Source organism: Coloeus monedula, assembly GCF_965178545.1.
Source record: "Coloeus monedula genome assembly, chromosome: 6".
NCBI lineage: Eukaryota > Metazoa > Chordata > Aves > Passeriformes > Corvidae > Coloeus > Coloeus monedula.
The window spans coordinates 16,223,204-16,244,047 of record NC_138786.1 but is presented as its reverse complement, the minus strand read 5'-3'; the positions used below and the strand labels follow the sequence as shown (position 1 = coordinate 16,244,047).

Genomic DNA, 20,844 nt, shown 5'->3' with positions numbered 1-20,844 from the left:
GTCAAAACAGTCCCAGGCAGGAAGGTTTCCTGTAAGCACTGTTTTACATTGCATTTGTATGAGTCTCTTTTTTGGTTGTCTTGAAACATCCATAAACAGAGTTCTGTCATTAATTTTACTCTTCTATTCAATGATAATTTGTGCACTGTGTCTATCCAGCACAAACCAGGGAGTGATGATATTGGTACTGTAGTGAAGGACATTCAAAGTGCAGGCGAATCCATTGTTTTGCTCTGAGATGAACCAAATGTTGAGCACTGATCCCTTGCTAAACTGGGACACATGCTGGGTAATCGTCCTTGCTCAGTAACAAATACAGATTCTGGCATCTTGTGAGCTGGGTCTGCTTGAGTGCCAGTATTGCTGTAGGAAAGTAATTTTTAAAGGTGCTTTTTTCACTCATGCTCTGCGTTTGTGAAGGGTTGTTTCTGTGCAATCTCCAGTGATATGGTACCCAACCCTTGTGAGAGATTTAACCTTTAGACTTCTCCCTCCTTTGCCAGGAGGTGGAGCCTGGCAGCCTTCAGCAAATCCCAGAGCTCAGTGGTGATATGTTGAGCAAAAAGGTGTGCCCAGAGATCTTACAGTTCACTCTCCCCGGGCTTGGTTGGAATCCTAGAGCTCTGACAACCACTCCAGACCCAAGCCAGCAGACATCTGTGTTGATGTGTCTGTGTCAGCCTTCATGGCGAGTCAAGACTCTGTTTCTGAGCAGAGGTGTTACTAAATTAGGGGGACTGAATGACATGGTCAAGCTGCAGCACAAGAAATTCAGATTGGGCAGTAGGAAAAACTTCTTTCCCAGATACTTAGAGAAGGGGAAAATCTCTTTTCTTGGAGATTTTCAAAGCTTGCCTAGAAAAAGCTACAGTTGAACTGATGTGTTCAAGCAGCAGGGTGGATGAGATCTCCAGTTCCCTTCCTTCCAAAAGTTCTATAATTCTACAAAGTCAGAGCATTGGAATCTCTGCCTTCTTTTTCTCTTCAAAATAAAGATAATCCTCAACCAGACTTCCAGGCTTCAACGAGTGAGAAAACAAACAAATAAACCCCCAAGCAAACAAGCAAGCAGACGAACAAATAAAGCCCTAAGTAAACAAGCAAGCAAATAACAAAACTCCCAAAGGCCAAATAAGTCTTATTTATTTCATTCCCCAGTCGGCAGTCAGCCTCATGATTTGTGTGGATTTAATACCTTTTTTTTTTTTAATGTTTTTGACCTTGGCTGGTAATCTGTAGTCTGAGTGGAGTCACATGTGAACATTTGCTAGCTCAGAATTACTATAAATTTGCAGCACCTGGTAAAGGAGGGAAAATGGCTCAAGTAAAGGTGTTGGTGAGAGGGGGTCTGACTGCATGTAAGACCTGTGTTCTGGGATCTGTATAAACCTTCTGGAATTGGAAATAGCTGTTCTGCTGTAAGCTTCACTTGCAACCTCCAAAAGTAAAAGCAAAGTGCCTTTAATAAAGAATTAAAACAGTCATCTCTCCTGAGCCACCAGAGGCAATAGAAGTGAAGGAAGTGAAACAGTTAAAAGAGTTGAAGAGCTTATCATGTGCTCTTGTTTGGGGCAATGTTCACTTTCACTTCCCTGGGACACTCCAGCTGATCTTTGTTGTGATGGGGCTTGGGGCAGTGAGCCCACCTGGGACAAGGCTGAAGAACCAGATCTGTGGTTTGATGCAGGGTTATTTTTGATCCTGCCTAGCAAGTAAGCAAAGGGAAGAGGAGAAAAGACAGAAAGAAACATTAAATCCACGGCATGCTGGCTCAGCACCTTTCACACTGTAAGCTTTGAACTGTGCACACAACTCCTGCGCCTTATCTACGCTTCACATTCTCAGCTAGGAAGTGCCTTCGTGTCATTTTCCAGCCTGTCCTGCAACAAGTCATTGTGCTGTGAGCATTATGAATGCAAAAACCAGCTCTGAAGGTGAGGAAGAAGCCTCAGGAATGAGGAATGAGACGCTGGGGAAGAGTGGCTACTTAGGAGAGGCCAAGAGGGGACAAGTGATCCGTGTTGCCTATGTGATTGCAGCCCTAGACCTGACCTTTCTCTTCATGCAGATGGGAGTCATGCCTGTGAGTATGGGTTCTCTTGCTTCACAGCACATCTCCTTCAATGCCAGGCTCTGTAGTTTTCCAGCAAAGTCAGAAGATAGCTTCTAGCAGGAAAGAGGAATGGTATTCTTGAAGCGGAAAGGAATACTTGGTATCCTTACTGAGCAGGCAGGCTGTGTCTCTCTCCAGGGTACACCCAGGCCATAAAAGCTGCTTTATTACATGGGCTGTAGTAGCACCAAGAGCCCTTTCCTGGCCTGAGGGCTCTGGGTGAAGCTGATGTAATTTGTGTCTTCTTGCTTGGACTGTGAGAGTGACCCAACCAGCAGCTATCAGGAAGCAGAGGTTTCAGATCAAAGGTGGGTTTTTCTGAGTGTGTAATTAACCAGCTCAGTGGGATTCATTGCTTCTCACTTACTGGACTCTTCTGTCTGATTTTATAGAATCAGTGAGGACTTTTAGTTGGAAAAGACCCTTAAGATCATTGAGTCCAATCAGAAACCTAACACTGTCCCTAAGTGCCACATGTACACATTTTATGATACCTCCAGTGATGGTGATTCCACCACTTCCCTGGGCACTGTGTTCCAGTGCTTGACAATCCCCTCAGTGCAGAAACATTTTGCAATATCCAATCTAAACCATCCCTGGCACAACTTGAGGTCATTTCCTCTTGTCCTATTGCTAGTTTCTTGTGAGAAGAGACTGACCTGACCTGGCTACAAATCCCTTTCAGGTGGTTGTAGACAGAGATAAGGTCTCCCTGCACCTCCAGGCTAAACAAAAATGTGACACAACAAAAAGATGAATCAGAAATAGCTGTCCCTTGAATATAAAGTATTTAAATTAAAAACTCCAAAGTATTGTGGCTCTTCAAGGTGTGCATCAGTGTTTTTTGCAATCTCAGGCTGTGGGTGTACCATCCAGTAATGGCAATATTTGCTCATCTTGTATTGATTCTGGCTTGCTTGATTAAACAACAGCTCCAAGGCTTTTCCATAGTCATCTCCCAAAGGATGCTTGGGCTGCTTCAGGTGCAGGGTCTGGAGGCAGGAAGGCACTTAAAACTTCCCTCATCCCCCTTAGCAGTTGCTGAATATGTGCAGCTGTGTTGAACTGCAAAGGTAAATGGTGATACAGACTTGTCACCTGGTGCAAAATTGATGATTTTGATCACATCCCCCTGTCCTTCAGGGTATGGGACAGAGACATTTGGTCTTTATTAACCAACCAGTGTCTGGCCTGAGGAAGATTTCATCTATAGGGGTGGGGAGCTGATGGAAGTCATTGTTTGGAGCTGTGATCTTCTCCACACAGACATTAATATGTTTATTCATAAATATAACATGATTCTTTTCAATTTATTTGTTGGGTTTGGTTTTTGGGTTTGTTTGTTTGTTTTTTAGTACTTGGCAAAGAGCCTAGGTTTGGACTCAGTGGGGTTTGGCTACCTCCAGACAATCTTCGGTGTCCTCCAGCTTGTGGGAGGCTATATTTTTGGAAGGTAAGTGAGAACGTTTCTCATGACCCTTTACATAGCTGAAAAAGGCCAGGCATTTTTACACTTTCATAAAAATCATTTAGTTCTTGATTGTGGTTCTGTTGAAATGTTTGAGGATTTCATAATAAGCAAGGGAAAAATAAATGCTATTATTAGAAATACTGCAGCATAGAAGCAGCCTTTATATTAACTTAGCTACCTTTTAATGACACACATTTAAGTGTAACAATATCCTGGGAATGGGCTTAAACCACCAGAGCCCTCAGAGCCCAGGTCCTAACAGCTTAATCCTGCAACTATTTTACAGCCATTTGTAACCTTAGAAGTGTCTTGTGACTGGGAAACCAAAAAAAAGAAGGGTCTTTATTGATGTTAAGTAGAGCTGTCAATGAAAATAATTGAATGTTGTGTCATTTCTTCAGCTGAATCTGCATCCATGTTGAATATGAATTTAGACTTGCATGGCCATTTAAGAACATCTAAGAATCTTTTAAGATTATCTATGAACTCAGCTATCAAAATAAGAAAAGAGTGGAAAAGACTAGGGTTTTCTGCCTCTTTACCCCATGGAACACACTTTCCTGTTCCATGTAAATAGCCCTAAAAAATTTGAGTGGTGGGAGAATGCATCCCTAAAGACCAGGAAAAATAAAACCTTGAAAAAGATGTATAATTCAGTGACAGAAAACTAAAATGAGACTGAGCAAATCTAACATCTCTTCTTAATCTTGCTACTGATTAACAAATTAATAAATGGATAGGGAGCTGGTGTGTGCTTCAGTTTTTGTGCATGGAATTGACTTTTCTGGCTGACGTAGATTGGGAGCTCTACAGGACCCTCTGGTACATGGGGTGTGGTGCTTTGAGCATCTGATCTCAGCCCTTGGACAAATTAAAAAAAAAAAAAATAACACCAACATTTAATTCTGCAGTACTGCTTGGAAGAAAATGTGTTCCTAAAAATGGAGATGGTGAAAAGGGCCCACTTTTAATGCTTTTTCTGTTAATACACAAACCTAGAGTAGTGTTTCTGTACTGGATGTGGTGCCACCTGCAATCTGGTTCTCCTCTGTGCATGTCATTCACTAATACCCAGAATCACTGCTGAAGGGAAGGAAAAAGGCAAACCAGAATCTGTCTGGGACTGAAGGTGTCTATTGCCAGATTGAAGCCAAAATTTGCAGTGTAGGTTTGAGATAAAAAGGATTTTTCTAGACATGAGACTGCTTTGATATCAGTGTAAGGGTAAATTAAATAGAAAATAGGAAGAAAGGGGAATTGGAGAGAATGTGTTGCTTAGCTCAGTCCTTTGGGTTCTTGCTTGATGCTGCTAAACCGACATGAGAACATAAAGCACTGTCTTTACCCTTAAGTAAAAAAAAAAAAAAATCCCCACACCAACAGTGTAATGATTTGTGGTCTTTAGGTTACAAACAGCAAATGTAAACTTCCCTGGCTTACATGTAAACAGCAAAGTTTTGACCTGTACCTCTCCCTCAACACAAAACCTTTTAATTACTTAAGCTTAGCTCTGTTTGTAGAGCAAACATGGCATTTTTAGGGAGCTGTTCCTCTTAGTGTAAGCACAACTAATTGCTATGCAAGGTAATGTTCCTCTGCCAGCTGTAATACGTAGCTTCAGTCAAGTGAAGGAAGGAGGAATTACCCTGAGAAACTCTAAGGCCTGTTTTATGGCCATCTTAGCCCCTGTTGCTCAGAGCCCTTTCTGTGGCACTCTCAGACTTTGTCCAACTTCAGCTTTTTAAGCATCTTGGACTTGAATTACAGCAAAGAGTTGGAGCTGGGTCAAAACCTGATCCAGCTGGGCTTTTTGCTTGTTTGTGTTTTGGGGCTTGGGGGGTTTGTTGTTGTTTGTTAGTCTGTTTAGATGTGGTGTTGTTTTTTCCCCTTAAATAGAAGCAAAACTGATATACTCTTATGAAGTCTTTGGGGTTTTTTTAAACCTAAACAGAAACACGACAACCTTGTGCCATTTCTGTACCAGGTTTGCGGATCAATTTGGTGCCCGAGCAGCCTTAATCCTCTCCTGTGCATCTGGAAGTGTCTTCTTCCTGCTTATGTCCCTCTCCACCAGCATCCCCCTCCTCTTCCTCTCCAGGCTGCCAGGAGTGTTCATGCATGGGATGCCAGGTAAGGTCAGTCAGGGATGAGTAGCTTTCCAAATTGCTTTTACTGCCTGATTCCCCCGCTTCTTGCTTGTTTTAGTGGAAGTCAACAGTTCAACAGCATGAAGGAAGGCAGGAGATCTCAGGGTACTGGTCCTCAGGGATTAGATGGTGGGAACATGAAGCAGCAGGTGGATTGGCTATGGAAAGCAGTGTTTAGTAGTCTGTAGTTCCAGGCCCATCTTCCTATATAATCTTGAGGAAATTGTTTGGCCTTGACCATCCAGACATAGGTAAAAGTCACTTGCTGACAGCAGTGTTATCCCAGACTTCTCAGATGCCTTCAGGAAAGCTTTTTTTACAGGAAAGCTTTTCCCTTTCTCCTGGTAAAATGAGCATACTGGTAAAAGGTAAAACATTATTACAAAAACACCTTCCATTACCCACTAAGCTGTTCTGTTTTGGCTGGTTCTGTTTTCCTATATATTTCATGTAAAAGACATAAACTTCAGCTACTAGAAGTCCATGTAACTCATGCAAGAGGACTTGATAATGCTTCTTGCCACTTCTGAAGTGGTTTACTTGAGTGGTTTGAATGGTTCTGTTTCTCATGACTGATGGGCTGAACCAATTCCACTCAGTGATGTGCATGAGCATGTGCCCTGGGATTGAAAGGACCATTTTGTGGCAGGCACTCTTTCTGTGGCATAAAGATCTGTATAGAATCATTGGGTTGGAAAAGACCTTTAAGATCATCGAGTCCAACAGAAACCTGGTCTCTGTAACTCTCCCCCACGCCATCACCACCAGGTACTCCCAAAGGGATTTGTGTCTCCACATTAAACTGATGGAGTGTCCCAGTGTAGCTGATAATCTCTGCTAATCAGGCTGTTGTGTTCAAAACTGATGGACTGTGGGGCTTCCAGAGGGGAGGGCCATTGTTTAGAGGTTCTCTTCCATGCAGAGTATGAAAATTATGAGCTGGGGAAACTGTCTGTGGCCAGAAACCAACCCAGAAAAGTTTTAATTGGGGAAAGAAATCCCCAAAAAACAACAACAACAAAAAGCTCTTAATGGCTTAGCAATAAAGCCATAGGAACTGCTGGAGCATCTGCTCAGACCCCGTGGCAAGCTTCTTTTAAGGGATATTTTTTCCCCCCTGCAGGTGCTCAGAAGGTTATTACAGATATGACTACTCCTTCCCAGCGTGCTGGTGCTTTGGGGAAGCTGGGCCTTTGCTTTGGAGTGGGCATCATTGCTGGTTCTGCCCTGGGAGGTGTTCTCTCCACCAAACTCGGGTGAGTGGCTCACTTGTTTGGTATTGATTTTGTTGCAACCATTGAGGGAGCTGGCTAAGAGATATTTTGCTGCCCTACAGCTTTTGGTATCTTACTCCTGGTGGCAGTAGAGGACCATACCAGAACTCAAAATTTTGCTTTCCATGCTGCTACAAAGAATGCTCCCACTGTTTTCAAGGAGATCTTGTTGAAAATCTCACCTTCTCCTACTTAAATATATTTTAAAACAAGCTGAATTGAGAGGTGGATTCTGTCCTTCTCCTGAATGTCTTATCTTCGGAGCAGAGTGTGGTAAAAAGCAGCACACAGGGCATAGCCTGCTTTTAAGAAATGGTGTTGTACAACTGAGAAATGGAAATGAGGAGCACTGTGAAGCTTGTGGAGAAAATTGAGTCCTTGGGGGATGCTCAGTATAGGGCAAGATCTTGGGATACAAGAAGGCAAGCTTGGGACAGTGGGGGAAGAGAGTGAGGAGGTCTAGCCCTGTCACAGCAAGATGAAGCACACACCTGACAATTCCATATTACCCTTCCACAGCCTGGCACATCATAGCAGGCTGCCACCTTCTCTTATAATGTGCAATAGCAAAGAAATGCTCAAAAGGTATGGTGTGCCAGAGAATTTTGCAGGCAGTGAAGTGCATGTGGCTGCAATCTCCTTGGAGGATTCCCCAGCAGTGCTCTGGTGGGGGGAAAAAAATCCCTTGTGAACTTTCAAACTTTTGTTTTGCTCTACTTCTTTTTATTATGGATACTTGCTTCTGCAGATTCAGGTTAAAATAACTCTACAATAACTCTACAGAATAGGATAGAGGGTAAAAATCCATACCATACCATAAGCTCTGTGGACTGTGTATGGTGACCATGATCCCCTGGGTGTTTTGCACAGGGCATGCTGGATTATGATGTGGGGTGCCATGTGTTGCTCTCTAAACCCCATTGTGCATTCTGGTGCTGCAGCAATGCTATTTTGTGTGTGAAATCCTTTCATAGGTTAATGGAGTAGAACACTTTAACCTTGCAGCCTTAGGGAGCAGCCCTGAAACCTGTTGGCTGCTGTACCTTGGCTGTGTTGGACAAATGACACAAGGCTGGCCAGGAAGATTCATTTTGTAGTTACATGGTTACATAAAATTAAATTGGAGGCATACATAACATTAACTGATCAGCATTTAAAAGTATTTGTAGACGTTGCTGGCTGAGTGCAGGTTTTAATACGTATTATTTTTTAATCAAATACAGTGATTGTAGACTTTTATGTGTTAACTGAAAGTAAAGGTTACCTCAGTTCTCAGCTTTGGTTATATGCCTGTATTTAAACATCAACATAGAAGCAGCATTGTTATCTAGCAAAAATTTATGGGGTTTCAGTTTCAGCGTGTGCATCAGTCACAGGTTTATAGAAAACCGGCATTGGGAGGCAATCTCCTGCTTCATTTAATTAGTCAGAGGCATTTACTTGAAGGCAGCCTAGCTTTTGGGTGTTAGGGCTTGGTGCTGTCAGACAACAGGAGGCTCCCAGACTCCCTGCTCTCTTTGAAAGCTTCTGGACCTTAAACTTTGTGTCTGCAGCGTAACGCAGAGAAAAGTGAACCTTGTCCGTAATTGTGGGAAAGTAAGGCAGCTGCAGGTGGAAAACGACCTAACTCTTTGCTTTCCCATGCAGGGGGTTGTTTCCTTTGCATCCTGCGGAGGGCAGCTCCGGCTCGCTGTTCCTGCCTGGCAGCCGAGCAGCCCGTCGCAGTGGATTCGGGGCTGCTCTTCAGTCCTACCTACGGCAGGACTGGGGAAAGCATCCTGTCCGCCAGCAGCATCTGTTTCATTCCGTGAGGATCTGTGCATCCCCCTGGAAGGACGATAGACGTTTCTATTAGCAAGGGACGAGCTCTACCGTGCTGGCAGGGCCCGCCTGAGCACCCCGATGCACAGAGAGGGTTGATACGGTAGCTTCAGGCTGAGAAAGCTGCTCTGGTGTTTGGTAGCGACCTTTGCTGCAGCCAAACCCCACTGTGCTTAGCTCCTCTGCCTGATTTCAGTGGAAAGATTAGAGGAACAACCCACCGGGCTTTAGTGTTTTGGCTGATATCGGTGGAGAGCAGGAACTGAGCTGACAAAAGCTCTGTGCCACCAAAGAGCCCCCAGAGCATCGCCATCGCCTCTGGCTGTGTCTGTGGCACCGACCTGGAGGGAAAGGAGTGGGTGTTGCATTATGGACACGCCCGAGGCTCCTTGGCCTTGCTGCTGTATCCCACAGCCTGGATGTTAATCCTCCCTCCCTGTTTCCCACATTTGTACAGGAAGGCTCCAGTTGTACTTAGAGCTGCGTAATCACTTCCATTTTTTTTCTTCCCCAGAAGAATGACCCAATCACCTTCCATTGAAAAGAAGCGGTTCTGCTGTATCATGGAAGAGCAAAGCTGGAGATTTCTGTCCACTCTGTGTTCTTTGCTTTCCCTCACCACAAAGCTGGCCAGCGTTCCCCGTCTGTTGTTGGCAGCGTTATTCATATGTTAGCAGTGCTTTGTATACAAGAGAGGGAGTAGAAATCAGTCTCAGTTGCTCAGCTGATGTAATTTTGGTATTATTCTTCTGTATTGTATTTACCATTGATGTGTTTGACCTAAAGAGCTGGTCTGTTCTTGTTTTCATTGTTGGAATAATATTTGTCAACTCTTATTTATTAAGGGAGCCCTGGGGAAGTTGAATGTCTTGTTCTGATTTGCATAGGATTTTTTGGATGTTAGATCCTGACCTCTGCTGTTAAGCTGTAACCGCCAGCTCCAGCCCTTCCTCTTCTTCTCTCTAAAGTGCTATGTTTCCCCTCGTGTTTTCCAAAACTTTGATGGTCAGGCAAATTTCACCACCTGAGGATGAGGTATAAGCCAATTTATTAACACAAGCAGTTGTAATCTTAACCATTTGGAAAGTGTTTTCTTTTTAATTGATGTTTTCTGGTAATTGATCAGTTGGGTCAGGATTGTGGATATAAAATACCTATCTTGAAAAGAACTCCTGTAGTTCAGCTGAGGTCTACACAGGTTCTTGGAGAGTGCAAACTCCCTAACAGCTCATCCACAAAAGGTGACTGAGAAAAGGAGTTCTGTTTGCACTCTGCAGAGGTTCTCCCTCCCCGTACATTTTCTGCAAAGCCATTGTGGGGCCACTTGCTGCAGGTGAGTGCATCCCTGGAGAGAGGTGATTTCGTATTTGCAGCAGACCCTGTGGGTGAAAGGTGAAAGAAGGCAGCTGGATTAGTTTTCAAAAGTGGAAAGATGAGTCTAGGTAGCTAATTACAGAGATTTCATCCTTTCTTCTGGGACTATGATTAATTGCATTTGGCTGCTTTTTGCTTTCCTTCTAACAAGGCTGTAGAGAATCTGTGCTGCATGACCCAGGAATTGTTTGCTTTCTATGGACACGGAGATGTGTCTTCATTTTAGTGACTCAGCTGTAGGCTTAAATCTCTTGGAGCAATTATTCTTTTGATTACAGCAGGCTTTGGGGATAGTTTGCTTTTTTTTTTTTTTTTTTTCCCTCCGGCTGTGCTATTATCCTTCTTCCTCATGGGGAAAAGAAGGAACTTGTTTGCCTGGAGTAGGGAATTGCATTTAATTTTTAAAAAACCCATTTGAACAATGTCCTCTGGCCGGGAATTTCTCATCGCTTCACGGCAGAGTGGAAAAACTGTGGGTGTTGAAAGGACTGAAGGTTGGGAGCTGGGAAGGCGGGTGGGAGCATGGCAAAGGGTGAGAGGGTTGTGCTCCCTTTCGGGACAAAGCAGGGCATTCTGCTTCTGGGAGCTGCTCCTGCTCCCTTCCAGCAAAAACTGTGATGTTTCTCTGCCTGGGATGATGCTGATCAGCCACGCATCAAGGACTGGGGACGCTTGTACAGGCATTGCTTTGTCCTTTGTATCAAGGCACTTGGGAGAAAGAGAGATGGAGTCTGCTTGCTAGCAAGCAAGTCATCCGTGATCTGCAACATGGCCTGTCACTGCTGGTTGAGCTCTGTGGTGCCCTGGGAGAACTGGGGACAGAAGTGCAAATGGGCTGGTTTTTTCAAGGAGCTGATAGTTTGGGGAAGGTGCAGAGGGCCTCAGTTGTGGCTTTCTCTGAAAAAATAAAACAGAATCTAAAGGGTTATTCTTATCACTTACTCTACATGGCAGCTATCTTAATTTGGAAGCCATGGCCCCAAACTTTATCTGTAAAGTCTGTGATAGAGGATCATGCATATCATCCCTCAACAACTTGCTGGTTCAGAAGTCAGGTCTAGGGCTTCTGTCCTCTATTCCTAGCACCAGAGTTTTCTCGTTCTGATGACTTGTTTAACCTATTCTTGAACCTAAGAAATGCCTCAGCGCAGTTTGGGTGGAGTTCACCTAATCTTAGACATCTACAGTGGAGATAGCTACATCTAAATTTGATGTTCAGGCTCTGTTGTTGGCAGAGAGGTACAGGTGCTTCTGCAGCATCGTTTACCTCCTCCTCATGAAGCTGTTCTGAAGTGGCTCAGGGTACAGTCTGCTTCCTAAGCTTTTTCTTGCTTGACGCCCAAGTCCCAGAACATTATTTCTGGCTATCAGCACATTGTACCTGTGGTCAGTGTCCTGGAGTTTGATGCTGGATTGTGAACTTACCAGAAGTCACCAGGATGCAGGCCCTGAGTAGTTTTCTGTCTGTGCTGCATTCATATGACAGATAGGTCTGCACTAAGCTCTTTCCCAGCTCTTCCTTCCTGCAAGTCTCTAACCTGCCTCCTGCATCTAGGCCACCAATTTTTAGGTTTGGGCCCCCTGGCTTTCTGCTATGTACCCGCTGGGAGATGATACCACCACTGCAAAGGTGCCCTTTTTCCCCCTTAGCCCATCTTCAGCAAACCTGGTTCTTCTGTGCTCTCCCTACAACCCCTGGTCTGAACTCCAGTGGAGGGAGGTGATGATGGGGCCAAGAGCTCCTCCGTGGTCCTTCACCCGTAGGTGGGGCCCTTTCCCAAGGGAGGAAGAGTGGGATTTAGGACAGGAGCCAGCAGCTCGTGGGAGGGAGAGCCCGTGCCTTGTGGCTGCCCTCAAGGCTATGGGGTGTGGCTGAGGAGGGCTAGGCTTGGGTTGAGCTAGTGGGGGGCCTGTTGGCAGCCCCTTCCTCAGCCTTATCAGGTGTACTCTCCATTTTCCTTCAAAACCCTCATTCCCACGTATCCTTCTGCAGGGATTTTGGTGGGAGGGCTCAGAGTGTGACTGTGCTGGCTCACAGGGGATGGCCACCTGCCCCTTCTCCTCAAAGCACCCTCCTTCCTCCTGGCATCTCTACCTTTAGGGGCTAGCTGCTTCATTTTCCAAAAGTAACTATGGTGAAAAGATATTTTAGAAAAAAAAAAAGTATCCAGAGCTTCCTCCTGTGACTGGCTTGTGCTGCTTACAGAGAGCTGAGGTTTGGAGGCTGCTGGGAATTGGCTTGCACCAGAGCCATGGGAAGAGGGACTCCTGGCAGGATTTGCCTGGTGTCCCTCCATGGACTGACAGCAGTTACCCAAGCAAACAGGCAGATAGAAAATAAAAGGCAGAGGGGGAAGGATATCTCCAGGGTAGCTAAGGAAATTTCCCTGCTTCCTTTTCCAGCTTTCATCATGCTTGTGCACTGGGGGAGGCTGCCCTGCCTTGCCACCCCATGCCTGGAGTCAGAAAGTGAGGGGGCGGTGGGTGAGCGAAACCCTGGTTTGTGTGCGTGGTTGCCAGATCACAATCAAAAGCGTGTGTGTTTGTGGAGTCAGCTCTGCTAAACAATTATGGATGTTTGAACGCTACTCCCCTCTCCTGATGCTTTGAAAGCCCTGGGTTTCTGTGCAGCACAGGGCCCTGCCTGGTTTGTCCTTAGCTGAGTCCCTGCGAGGCTGTGCAGAGATGGTGGCTGATTTTTCTTGTTAAACCTGGCTTAACAGCCCCAAGGAATAAGTAAAAAGTGGGGGGAAAAAATCCACAAAGAAACCAAGACTGGAATTTTATAAAAAGGCACAAGGTATTTTGGGTCCAGCCCTGCTAGCAGAGGTCGAGTTGGAGGGCTGAACGTGACCCTCACAGCGCAGGTTGCACAATGAGGCAGTGTCTGCTCGTGACTCACTAGAGCTTCATCTGCTCTTCCCACTCCTGGAATATTTCACAACTGGGCAGCAAATCCAGCAGTATCACTGGGGATTGAAATCCAGGAAAATACTGTTTTCTTTGTTAACAGAAAATAGAAAGCACAGAATAGCCTGTGGTTAGGTCCCTGAATTGGGATTTGGGATTTGGCTCTGCTGTGATTTTCCCGTGATGCGAGTAAGTTATCCCATCTTTCTGCACTGCTGTTCCTCATGCATAATACAGGGCAATGAGGTAGTGTTTCCTTCCCTCATCCAATACATTCACAATATTGCTATTTAGATTATACAGCCTTTGGGATGCAGACTTCCTCTATCACGATGTATGCTCATGCACATATCTACTACCTTGAGGGAATACATCCCACTTTTCCTGGATGTACACTCTTTTTCATCCCCTGGTGTCCTAGGCAGGCAGAGTCTTTGTCAGCCCAATTACCATCCCATTCTGGAGGCCTCGTATCTCTTTTTTTTCCTTTTTTTTTTCTTAGTTGTTTGAAAAGAGCCAGTGCCAGCTTTTTTTTTTTTGTCATGGGAGAGTCCCAGGTGCTGTGGGCTGAAGCACAGGGCTGAGGCCAGCAAGACGTAGCAGAGGAATCTTCAGGACAACCTGAGGTGGCCCTAACTTCCTCCCTTCGTGTTTGTACATATTCAAATGGGCAGCTCTCTCCTTTACTTCTCCTAATCCTTGTGATTCAAAGGGTCATGCTTATGTTTCATTCTGATCTGCTTCAGTGAACAAACCCAGCTTTGTGGCGAGGCTGGGGCAGGAAGGATGTGGTGCTTGTGTGGGAAGGACTATCAGACAAGGGAGGGAGGGAAGGTCAGGATGAACGGAAATGTGCGGATGTGGCATGTGAAGGGTGGACTGGGAGGAGTTAAGACTCCTGGAGTTAGGGAGATGAGGAGTGAAGCTCTGCAGGAAACAGATTCAGTGATTTTAGGTGTATTCTGTCACGTGGGGCAGTAAGATTAGGGCACCAAGGGGCTTGGGCTGCAAGGAAGGAATGTTTAAAGAGGCCTTCATGTGCCTCAGGGGAAGAAGGGAGCAGCACACCCACTGCTGCTGCTTTGCCTGAAATATGACTGCTGTAAAGGATGGGTGGAAAAGCAGCCCTTTTGGAAGACTTTGGGCTTGGCTTTTAAGCCATTCCCAGTGCTTTTCTTGGCTATTGCTGCTGGATTGGTGGCATGAGCAGGAGGTTGCGGGGTGGCTGGAGAGACCAAACACCCCATTGTCATGAGGTGCCAGTTCACTTGTAGGCCAGGGTGAAGGCCAGACTGCTTGAATGGGGTGTTTAGAATGAAATTAAATGGGTGTGACCTTCTCATGACCTACACTAGCTTCTGTGGCCCCACCCAGGGTTTTTGTTTCCTCACAGTCTCCTTATGAAACCCTGCTCACAGCCACACCACCAGAGCCAAAGGTATGTGAAGCATCCGGGCAGTGAATGCGGCCAGAGGGCAAAGGAGTTGCTGAATGGCCATCTCCAGGCTACCTCTGGCACTTGTTGGGGCTTGTCTCTTCCACCTGATAAACCATGGGATAGTGCAGCCCAGCAAGAAGGTATTTCCAGCATCAGAAACTTCTTGGTGCTCCTCAGAGTCCTCTCTGTCAGTGAGCAGCTGGAGTGCCTGGAGCCAGTGTGTGGAGCTCTGCCTGGGGATGGATGAAGAGATGACCAAGAATTTATGGGTCAGGATTAAAGGGAGGACAAGACAAGTGACATTGTAGTCTGGGTCTGCTGTAGGCCATCCAACCAGGAAGACTGAGCAACTGACACCCTCTATTCAGAGAGGAGCGGCCTCATGTTCACAAGCTCTGGTCCTGGGAGGGAGAGCATAGCTGGGCATAAGCAATGCAGGAGGAGAGAACTTCCTGTTCCAAGTAATACAGGAGCCAATGAGGAGAGGTGTTATGCTGGACCTTGTTCTCAGCAAGGAAAGGCTGGTGGGGAAGGTGAAGCTCAGGGACAGCCTTGGCTGCAGTAACCATGGAATGGTGGAGTTTGAGATCCTTAGTGCAGCAAGGAGGGTGCAGAGCAAGCTTTCTGCCCTGGACTTCAGGAGAAAAGACTTTGGTCACTTCAGGGATCTATTTGCTTGGTAAAGTACCATGGGATAAAGCCCTGGAGGGAAGAGGGGTCCAAGCAAGCTGGTTGATACTCAAGGTTCACCTCCTCCAAGCTTAGGAGAGGTGTATCCCAACAAAGCTGTCAGGAAAAAATGCATGGATGAACAAGCAGCTCCTGGAGAAACTCAAACAGAGGATGCCTCAGGGAAGCCTTCGGAGGGTAGAAGCAAGGGCAGGTAACCTGGGAGGAATACAGAGAGATTGTCTAAGTAGCCAGGGATCAGCAAAAGCACTGATGGAATTAAATGTGACCAATGACAGCGAGGGCAACAAGAAAAGCTGCTTATAGGCATGTGGTTGATAACAAGATGATGGTGGAAGATGTGGATCCTCTCCAGAAGGAAACAGTAGACCTGCTTACATGGGATATGGAGAAGGCTGAGGCATCAATGATGTTTTTGCCTCCATCTTCACTGGCAAGTGCCCCAGCCACACTGCCAAAGTCAGTGCCAAGAAGGCAAAAGCAGGAACTAGGAGAATCAACCTTCTGCTATAGAAGATGAAGCTCAACATGACCCAGCATGCTTGCAGCCCAAAAGGCCAACTGTGTCCTGGGCTGCATCAAGAGCAGTGTGGCCAGCAGGTTGAGGGAGAGGATGCTGCCCCTCTGTTCAACTCTCAGGACCACCTGGAGTGCTGCATCCGGCTCTGGAGGCCCAAGCATAAGAAGGATGTTGACCTGTTGGAGTGAATCCAGAGGAGGGCCACAAGGATGGTCAGAGGGCTGTAGCACCTCTCCTATGAACACACTTGAGAGAGTTGGTGGTTTTCAGCCTAGAGAAGAGGAGGCTCTGGGGACACCTTAGAGCATCTTCTAGTGCATAAAGGGGCTCTATAAGAAAGATGGAGAGGGACTTTTTACAAGGGCATGTAGTGACAGGACAAGAGGTAATGGCTTTAAACTCAAAGAGGGCAGGCTTAGATTAGATATTAGAAGTAAATTCTTTACTGTGAGAATGGTGAGACACTGGCACAGGTGTTGTGGGTGCCCCAACCCTGGGAGGTGTTCAAGGCCAGGTTGGATGGAGCTCTAAACAACCTGATCTAGTAGGATGTGTCCCTGCCCACGGCAGGGGGTTGGAACTAGGTGATCTTTAAGGTGCCTTCCAGCCCAAGTCATTCTGTGATTCTATCAAATGTTCTCTGTAGCATTCAGATTACACACTCCTGACTGCTTGGGCTGAGCCCTGTGCTATGCCAAGCGGTGCAGGAAATTACCATAAGCACTGCTGGCAAGCCGAGATGCTGATCCAAGAGGAGGGCAGTGCTCATAGTGGGGTCTGAGAGGCCAGACACCATGGTGAGAGTCCATTAGTGCACAGGGCTCAGCAGTGTGTGTTGAGCCAGCAGTGTGTCTGTGCCACAGCACACGCTGAAACACTCCCAGTTTGCCCAGTTAGCACTTGCAGGTGGCAGGACAAGGTCTTATGGGGTTGTATCCCACTTGGGGGGATATGGAGCAGCAGATTTGGAAGAGTAGCATGTCTTGCTATTAACTATTGCTTGGGAGATGGCTTGCGTGGCCTGAGAGAGACAAAAGCCTTATATGTTCATTGGAATTATTTACTTTGCTTTATCATCATGTAAGGGGCTCAACTCTCCGCTTTAGCTGCCCTCTTATGCAGAAGCAGTCACCAGCCTTTCCAGAAATGCCTGTGATTTTCTATGTCTCCCACTTGGGGATGCCTAATGTGGATTTTCAGCAGATAGGAATTTAGCACTTTTGGAAGTCTGATCCCTTCAAGGTAGTTCAGGATCTGAAAACTGTGAGAATTTTTGAGAATCAGAGATTTCCTTGTTTAGCTGTTATTACAGCAACTGTTGCTTCAATTTTAATTTATTTTTCTTTGAGGAGAGGGGGATTGTATGTCCAATTCATTGTGGCCTATATGCACTATTAACTTTCTCAGTCTCACTAAATGTTCCTTTATTCCATAATATTCTCGGCTAAAACTTCTGGTCTAATTACTTCTTTACAAAACTTCACTGTGAATCCCTTTGAAATCTGCACCATTTTTATTTTTATGGGATTTGGTTCAATTCTCTTTTACCCCAGGGTATGTGATCTGAGACATATTGAAGTCATTGTAAGCGTTTCCTTTGAGTTTGGTTTTAAATCAAGCTCTGGGTAAAGAAATTTTAGAGGAAGGAAGGAAAGTCCCAGAAACCTAAAAGATTCCTGCAGGATATTTCTTTAAAAGACCCTGAACAATTAGAAATCCCCTTGGAAAAGCCATCTGGGGAGCATCTGAGCAATGCTTGCAGGAGGCCAGAGCTTAAGTGCTGTTCTGAGACTTTAAAAAAAGGGGAGATGAAAGACAGTAATGGTTATTAAAGCTGAGGATGTTCATGCATCAGATGTTTAAACTTACTTCCTACAGAAGCTTGGAGAGGCTCTTTTCTGATATAAAGCTGTATAACAGATTCTGTATTGTGTGTGATGGGTTTCTTTCCCTCCCCTTTCCAGCTGTCCAGACACAGTTGGATATGAGGCAGATGATAGATCAATTCTTCTGGCTAATGTTTTCCAGTGCACTCCTGGTGGTTTCCCAGTCTTTCAGGAATTACTTCTCATGACAGAAAGAGGCCATCTTCTCGAAGGACCTATTGATTAGAAAAGAAATTTTTAAAGCATTTGTTGAATGACTGCTTTTGGGTAACTGGAGGAGCCTGTGGTTGGTGACACCAGGCTCACACCTTGCAACACCCACATGTGTTCTCATTGCATGTGATTACACAGTCTGGGATGTGTAATTGCCTGATTGTAATCTGTACACCCTACCAAAAATTGCATCATTTTGATTTTGCCTGGGTGCTGTGTGGCAAGCACTTTGCAGACAGAGTCTCTTGGCCCTTGAAGGATTATGTAAATTTTTTTCCTGTACTTTTGTATAAAGTCAGATCAGTATTTTTTTTTTATAGTTTTATTTCTTGGAGATGAAGGTTCAGCTGCGGCAGGGAGGAATTTGCAATAGCTACAGGAGTACATCCAAGGTGCAACACTTTTCTGAATAGCAGTGGGGCTGAATTGTTTCAAGGTCTTTCAAAACACAAACTCTTCCTTGAATATTGCATCATCCAGTGTGAGCAAATCCCATTTGTTCTTCTCCAAAATCCCATTTGTTCTTCTCCAACTGTGCTGGTGAGAGGCCAGGTGCCCACTGGGAAAGCAATCCAGAGCCCTGTGCTGCATTAGTCACTTACCTCAGCCTAACAGGACCCAAGGTCAGATGATGGAAAAATGAGTGACAAATACCTACCAAGAATAATCCAGCTGGGAGATAAGGCCTCACTTCTCTGCAGGGAGCTCAGTGGTGGCACCAAGTGAGGGGGAAAGCACAGGAATGCAAATGGCACGCTGTGACAGGGCAGTGAAGCCATGATGGCACACTCAGGCACTCTTTTACTGGGGAATGGGATCTATTTCTGGACTTTGGACATGAGCCATCCAAAAGTAAATGTTTAGTCAGCCTTGAAAGCTGTCTGAAATGCGTGACGTGCCTGTGACAGGGTGATTTTATGGGGATCAGGCTGACCTTTATTTGTCAAATGTGATTCTGCTATAAAGAAAATCTACAGTCAAAAGAGTTGCTAAGGTGTGGGAGAAGTTTAGTTTTCTGTTCTTGAAAGCTGAGCTGTAGGGGAGAAAAGGGAATCTGCTTCTTCTGCAAGCACTCATAAAGGGCATGGGGGGCTTTGCCTTGCATGGAGGTTGTACCCTTCAAAACAAGCCCTAAATCTGCAGATTTGGCACAAAACTGGGGGTAGCTGCCAATGTTTGTCTCACAGGCATGAGTGGAGCCACTTGGCTTTGAGTTAGGGCAGGCTTCTTGCTTTGACCAGGAGCTGTTGCCTGCGAGGGCAGGGAGAAGGGAGTGCAGTGACAAGCTGGGCTTGGTCACAGTGCTGAGGATGCCATGGCTGCTGGAGCAAATGGGGATGCCAGGGAACAACAGCCAGCTCTTGAGTGGAGCAGAGTGGGCCCACAACAGGACACTGGGTGGTGTGGGGTGAGAGGAGCAAAGGGCACCAGCAGCTGAGCACAATGACTGGGCCAAAACCAGGCTGAAAGTAGAAACCCAGATCTCCAGCCTTTGGCTGTTAGAAACCTGTAGCTCAAACTGTGGGCTGGGTTTGGGGCTGCATTTTACCTCATTTGGGAGAGGAGAGAGTTACAAAATGCGGATCTGGGTTCAGGTTACCGTTCTGCTCCCCTGGGCTATTCCAGGTGTTCAAATATGAACTTTTGGCCCAGGCCCATCTCTAATTAGGCATATTCTTTAAAAGTATTTTCCTTCCTTGGCTCCTGTGCTCTTGGCTTGCCTCCACTAGCCCTCTTTGCTATGCTAGAGCACGGTTTGCTGGATATATTAATTGAACTGTTTACACACCTGGTTTCCTGCAAGAATAGACACTTAGCTCCGTCTTTTGAAAAGACAAGCCCAGAGGCTGTAAACAGGAATTGTGCTATGTCTGGAAAAGCTGAACTGCTGCTTATCTGCACTCCCCCGGGCTGTGGGAGAAGCAGCTGCTGCAGACATGGGTCAGTTGAGCATGGAAACCAGCTTGTACACTCCTCCCGCCAGTCCTGTCCTGCCGCCCAGCTCAGGACCTCTAGCAGCTGAGGAGTCATCTTCTTTGCAGGGTTATTCCCTTTTATTGTGCCGGTGACAGGAGAGGCCCCACCTGGAATTTGGGTCAGCTTAGATGCATATTTTGTCTTGTGTGTGAAAGCTGGGGTGTCATCCTGCAGTTACGTCCTGTGCAGGATGGCTGAGGGGACCCTTCTTCTCTTTTCATGGCTTTATCTTCCAAAGTTTGTTTCTGTAGAAGCTCCCCAAAAGCAGTGGTGTGTTCATCACCCATTTTACTCTTCCAGTCATGGCCAAGCGACATCTTTCATAAGCCATCGTGTGGCTCAAAGAATGACTGTGGAAGACAAGGTTGGTACAGCTTGTGTGGTACTGAGCAGATGGAATCATCCCTCACAGTCTCTTGGGTTTAAAAAGTAAAAACATAAACATGGGCCATTGCAGAGTTTTGGTTGCAGAGTATAAGAGGATGACCTTAAAATACATTGATTTCTCTGGTCTTGCTCTCCGCCTCTGACTCCTGCTTTGCAGCTCACTGAGTTTTACGTTGCTGCTTCATCTCTTTGCTGAATGTGACTTGCACTTCACCTGGAAGGTACCAGCTCCCTGCTGTGTAGGGCCATGAGCTGGGAAGGTTGGTGTGCTGTGCTGCTGGTGTTACATAGGCCATGGAGAGCGGTCCTGATGTCTTGGGCCTTGGAATCTTTAACTCTCTGCACTATTCAAGGTTTCCAAGTCTGATGTAGGCCTCTGGAGGAGTCCCCCCAAGGCAGACCCTTGGAAAGGGGCATGCAGATCAATGGGCTGGGAATAGGGAACAGGAAATCAGATGCACCTTAGGGTAAAATTTGATATCCAAATTCCAGTCCAGCTAGGAATGGAAAGTGCTGCTGTTCCCAAATCACTGGGCTGGACTGGTATTACTCCAACAGCCTCCAGAGTGGACACAGTCATTCACTGGGGAATGCAAGAAGGCATGAGGGTAGCTTCTTGATGC

At 46.0% G+C, this 20,844-nt stretch overlaps 1 protein-coding gene across 1 annotated transcript in view; it reads left to right on the top strand.

Moving 5' to 3' along the window:
- Positions 1-1,574: 1,574 nt before the first annotated feature.
- SLC67A1 (solute carrier family 67 member 1) overlaps positions 1,575-20,844 on the top strand; it is a gene marked incomplete at both ends in the record, with an annotated part of 59,644 nt that continues 40,374 nt past the window's right edge. Inside the window, 7 exon segments of the mRNA XM_082283255.1 lie at positions 1,575-1,598; positions 1,600-1,712; position 1,846; positions 1,850-2,083; positions 3,469-3,566; positions 5,569-5,714; positions 6,855-6,987. Coding sequence (XP_082139381.1) covers positions 1,575-1,598; positions 1,600-1,712; position 1,846; positions 1,850-2,083; positions 3,469-3,566; positions 5,569-5,714; positions 6,855-6,987 — 749 coding nt within the window.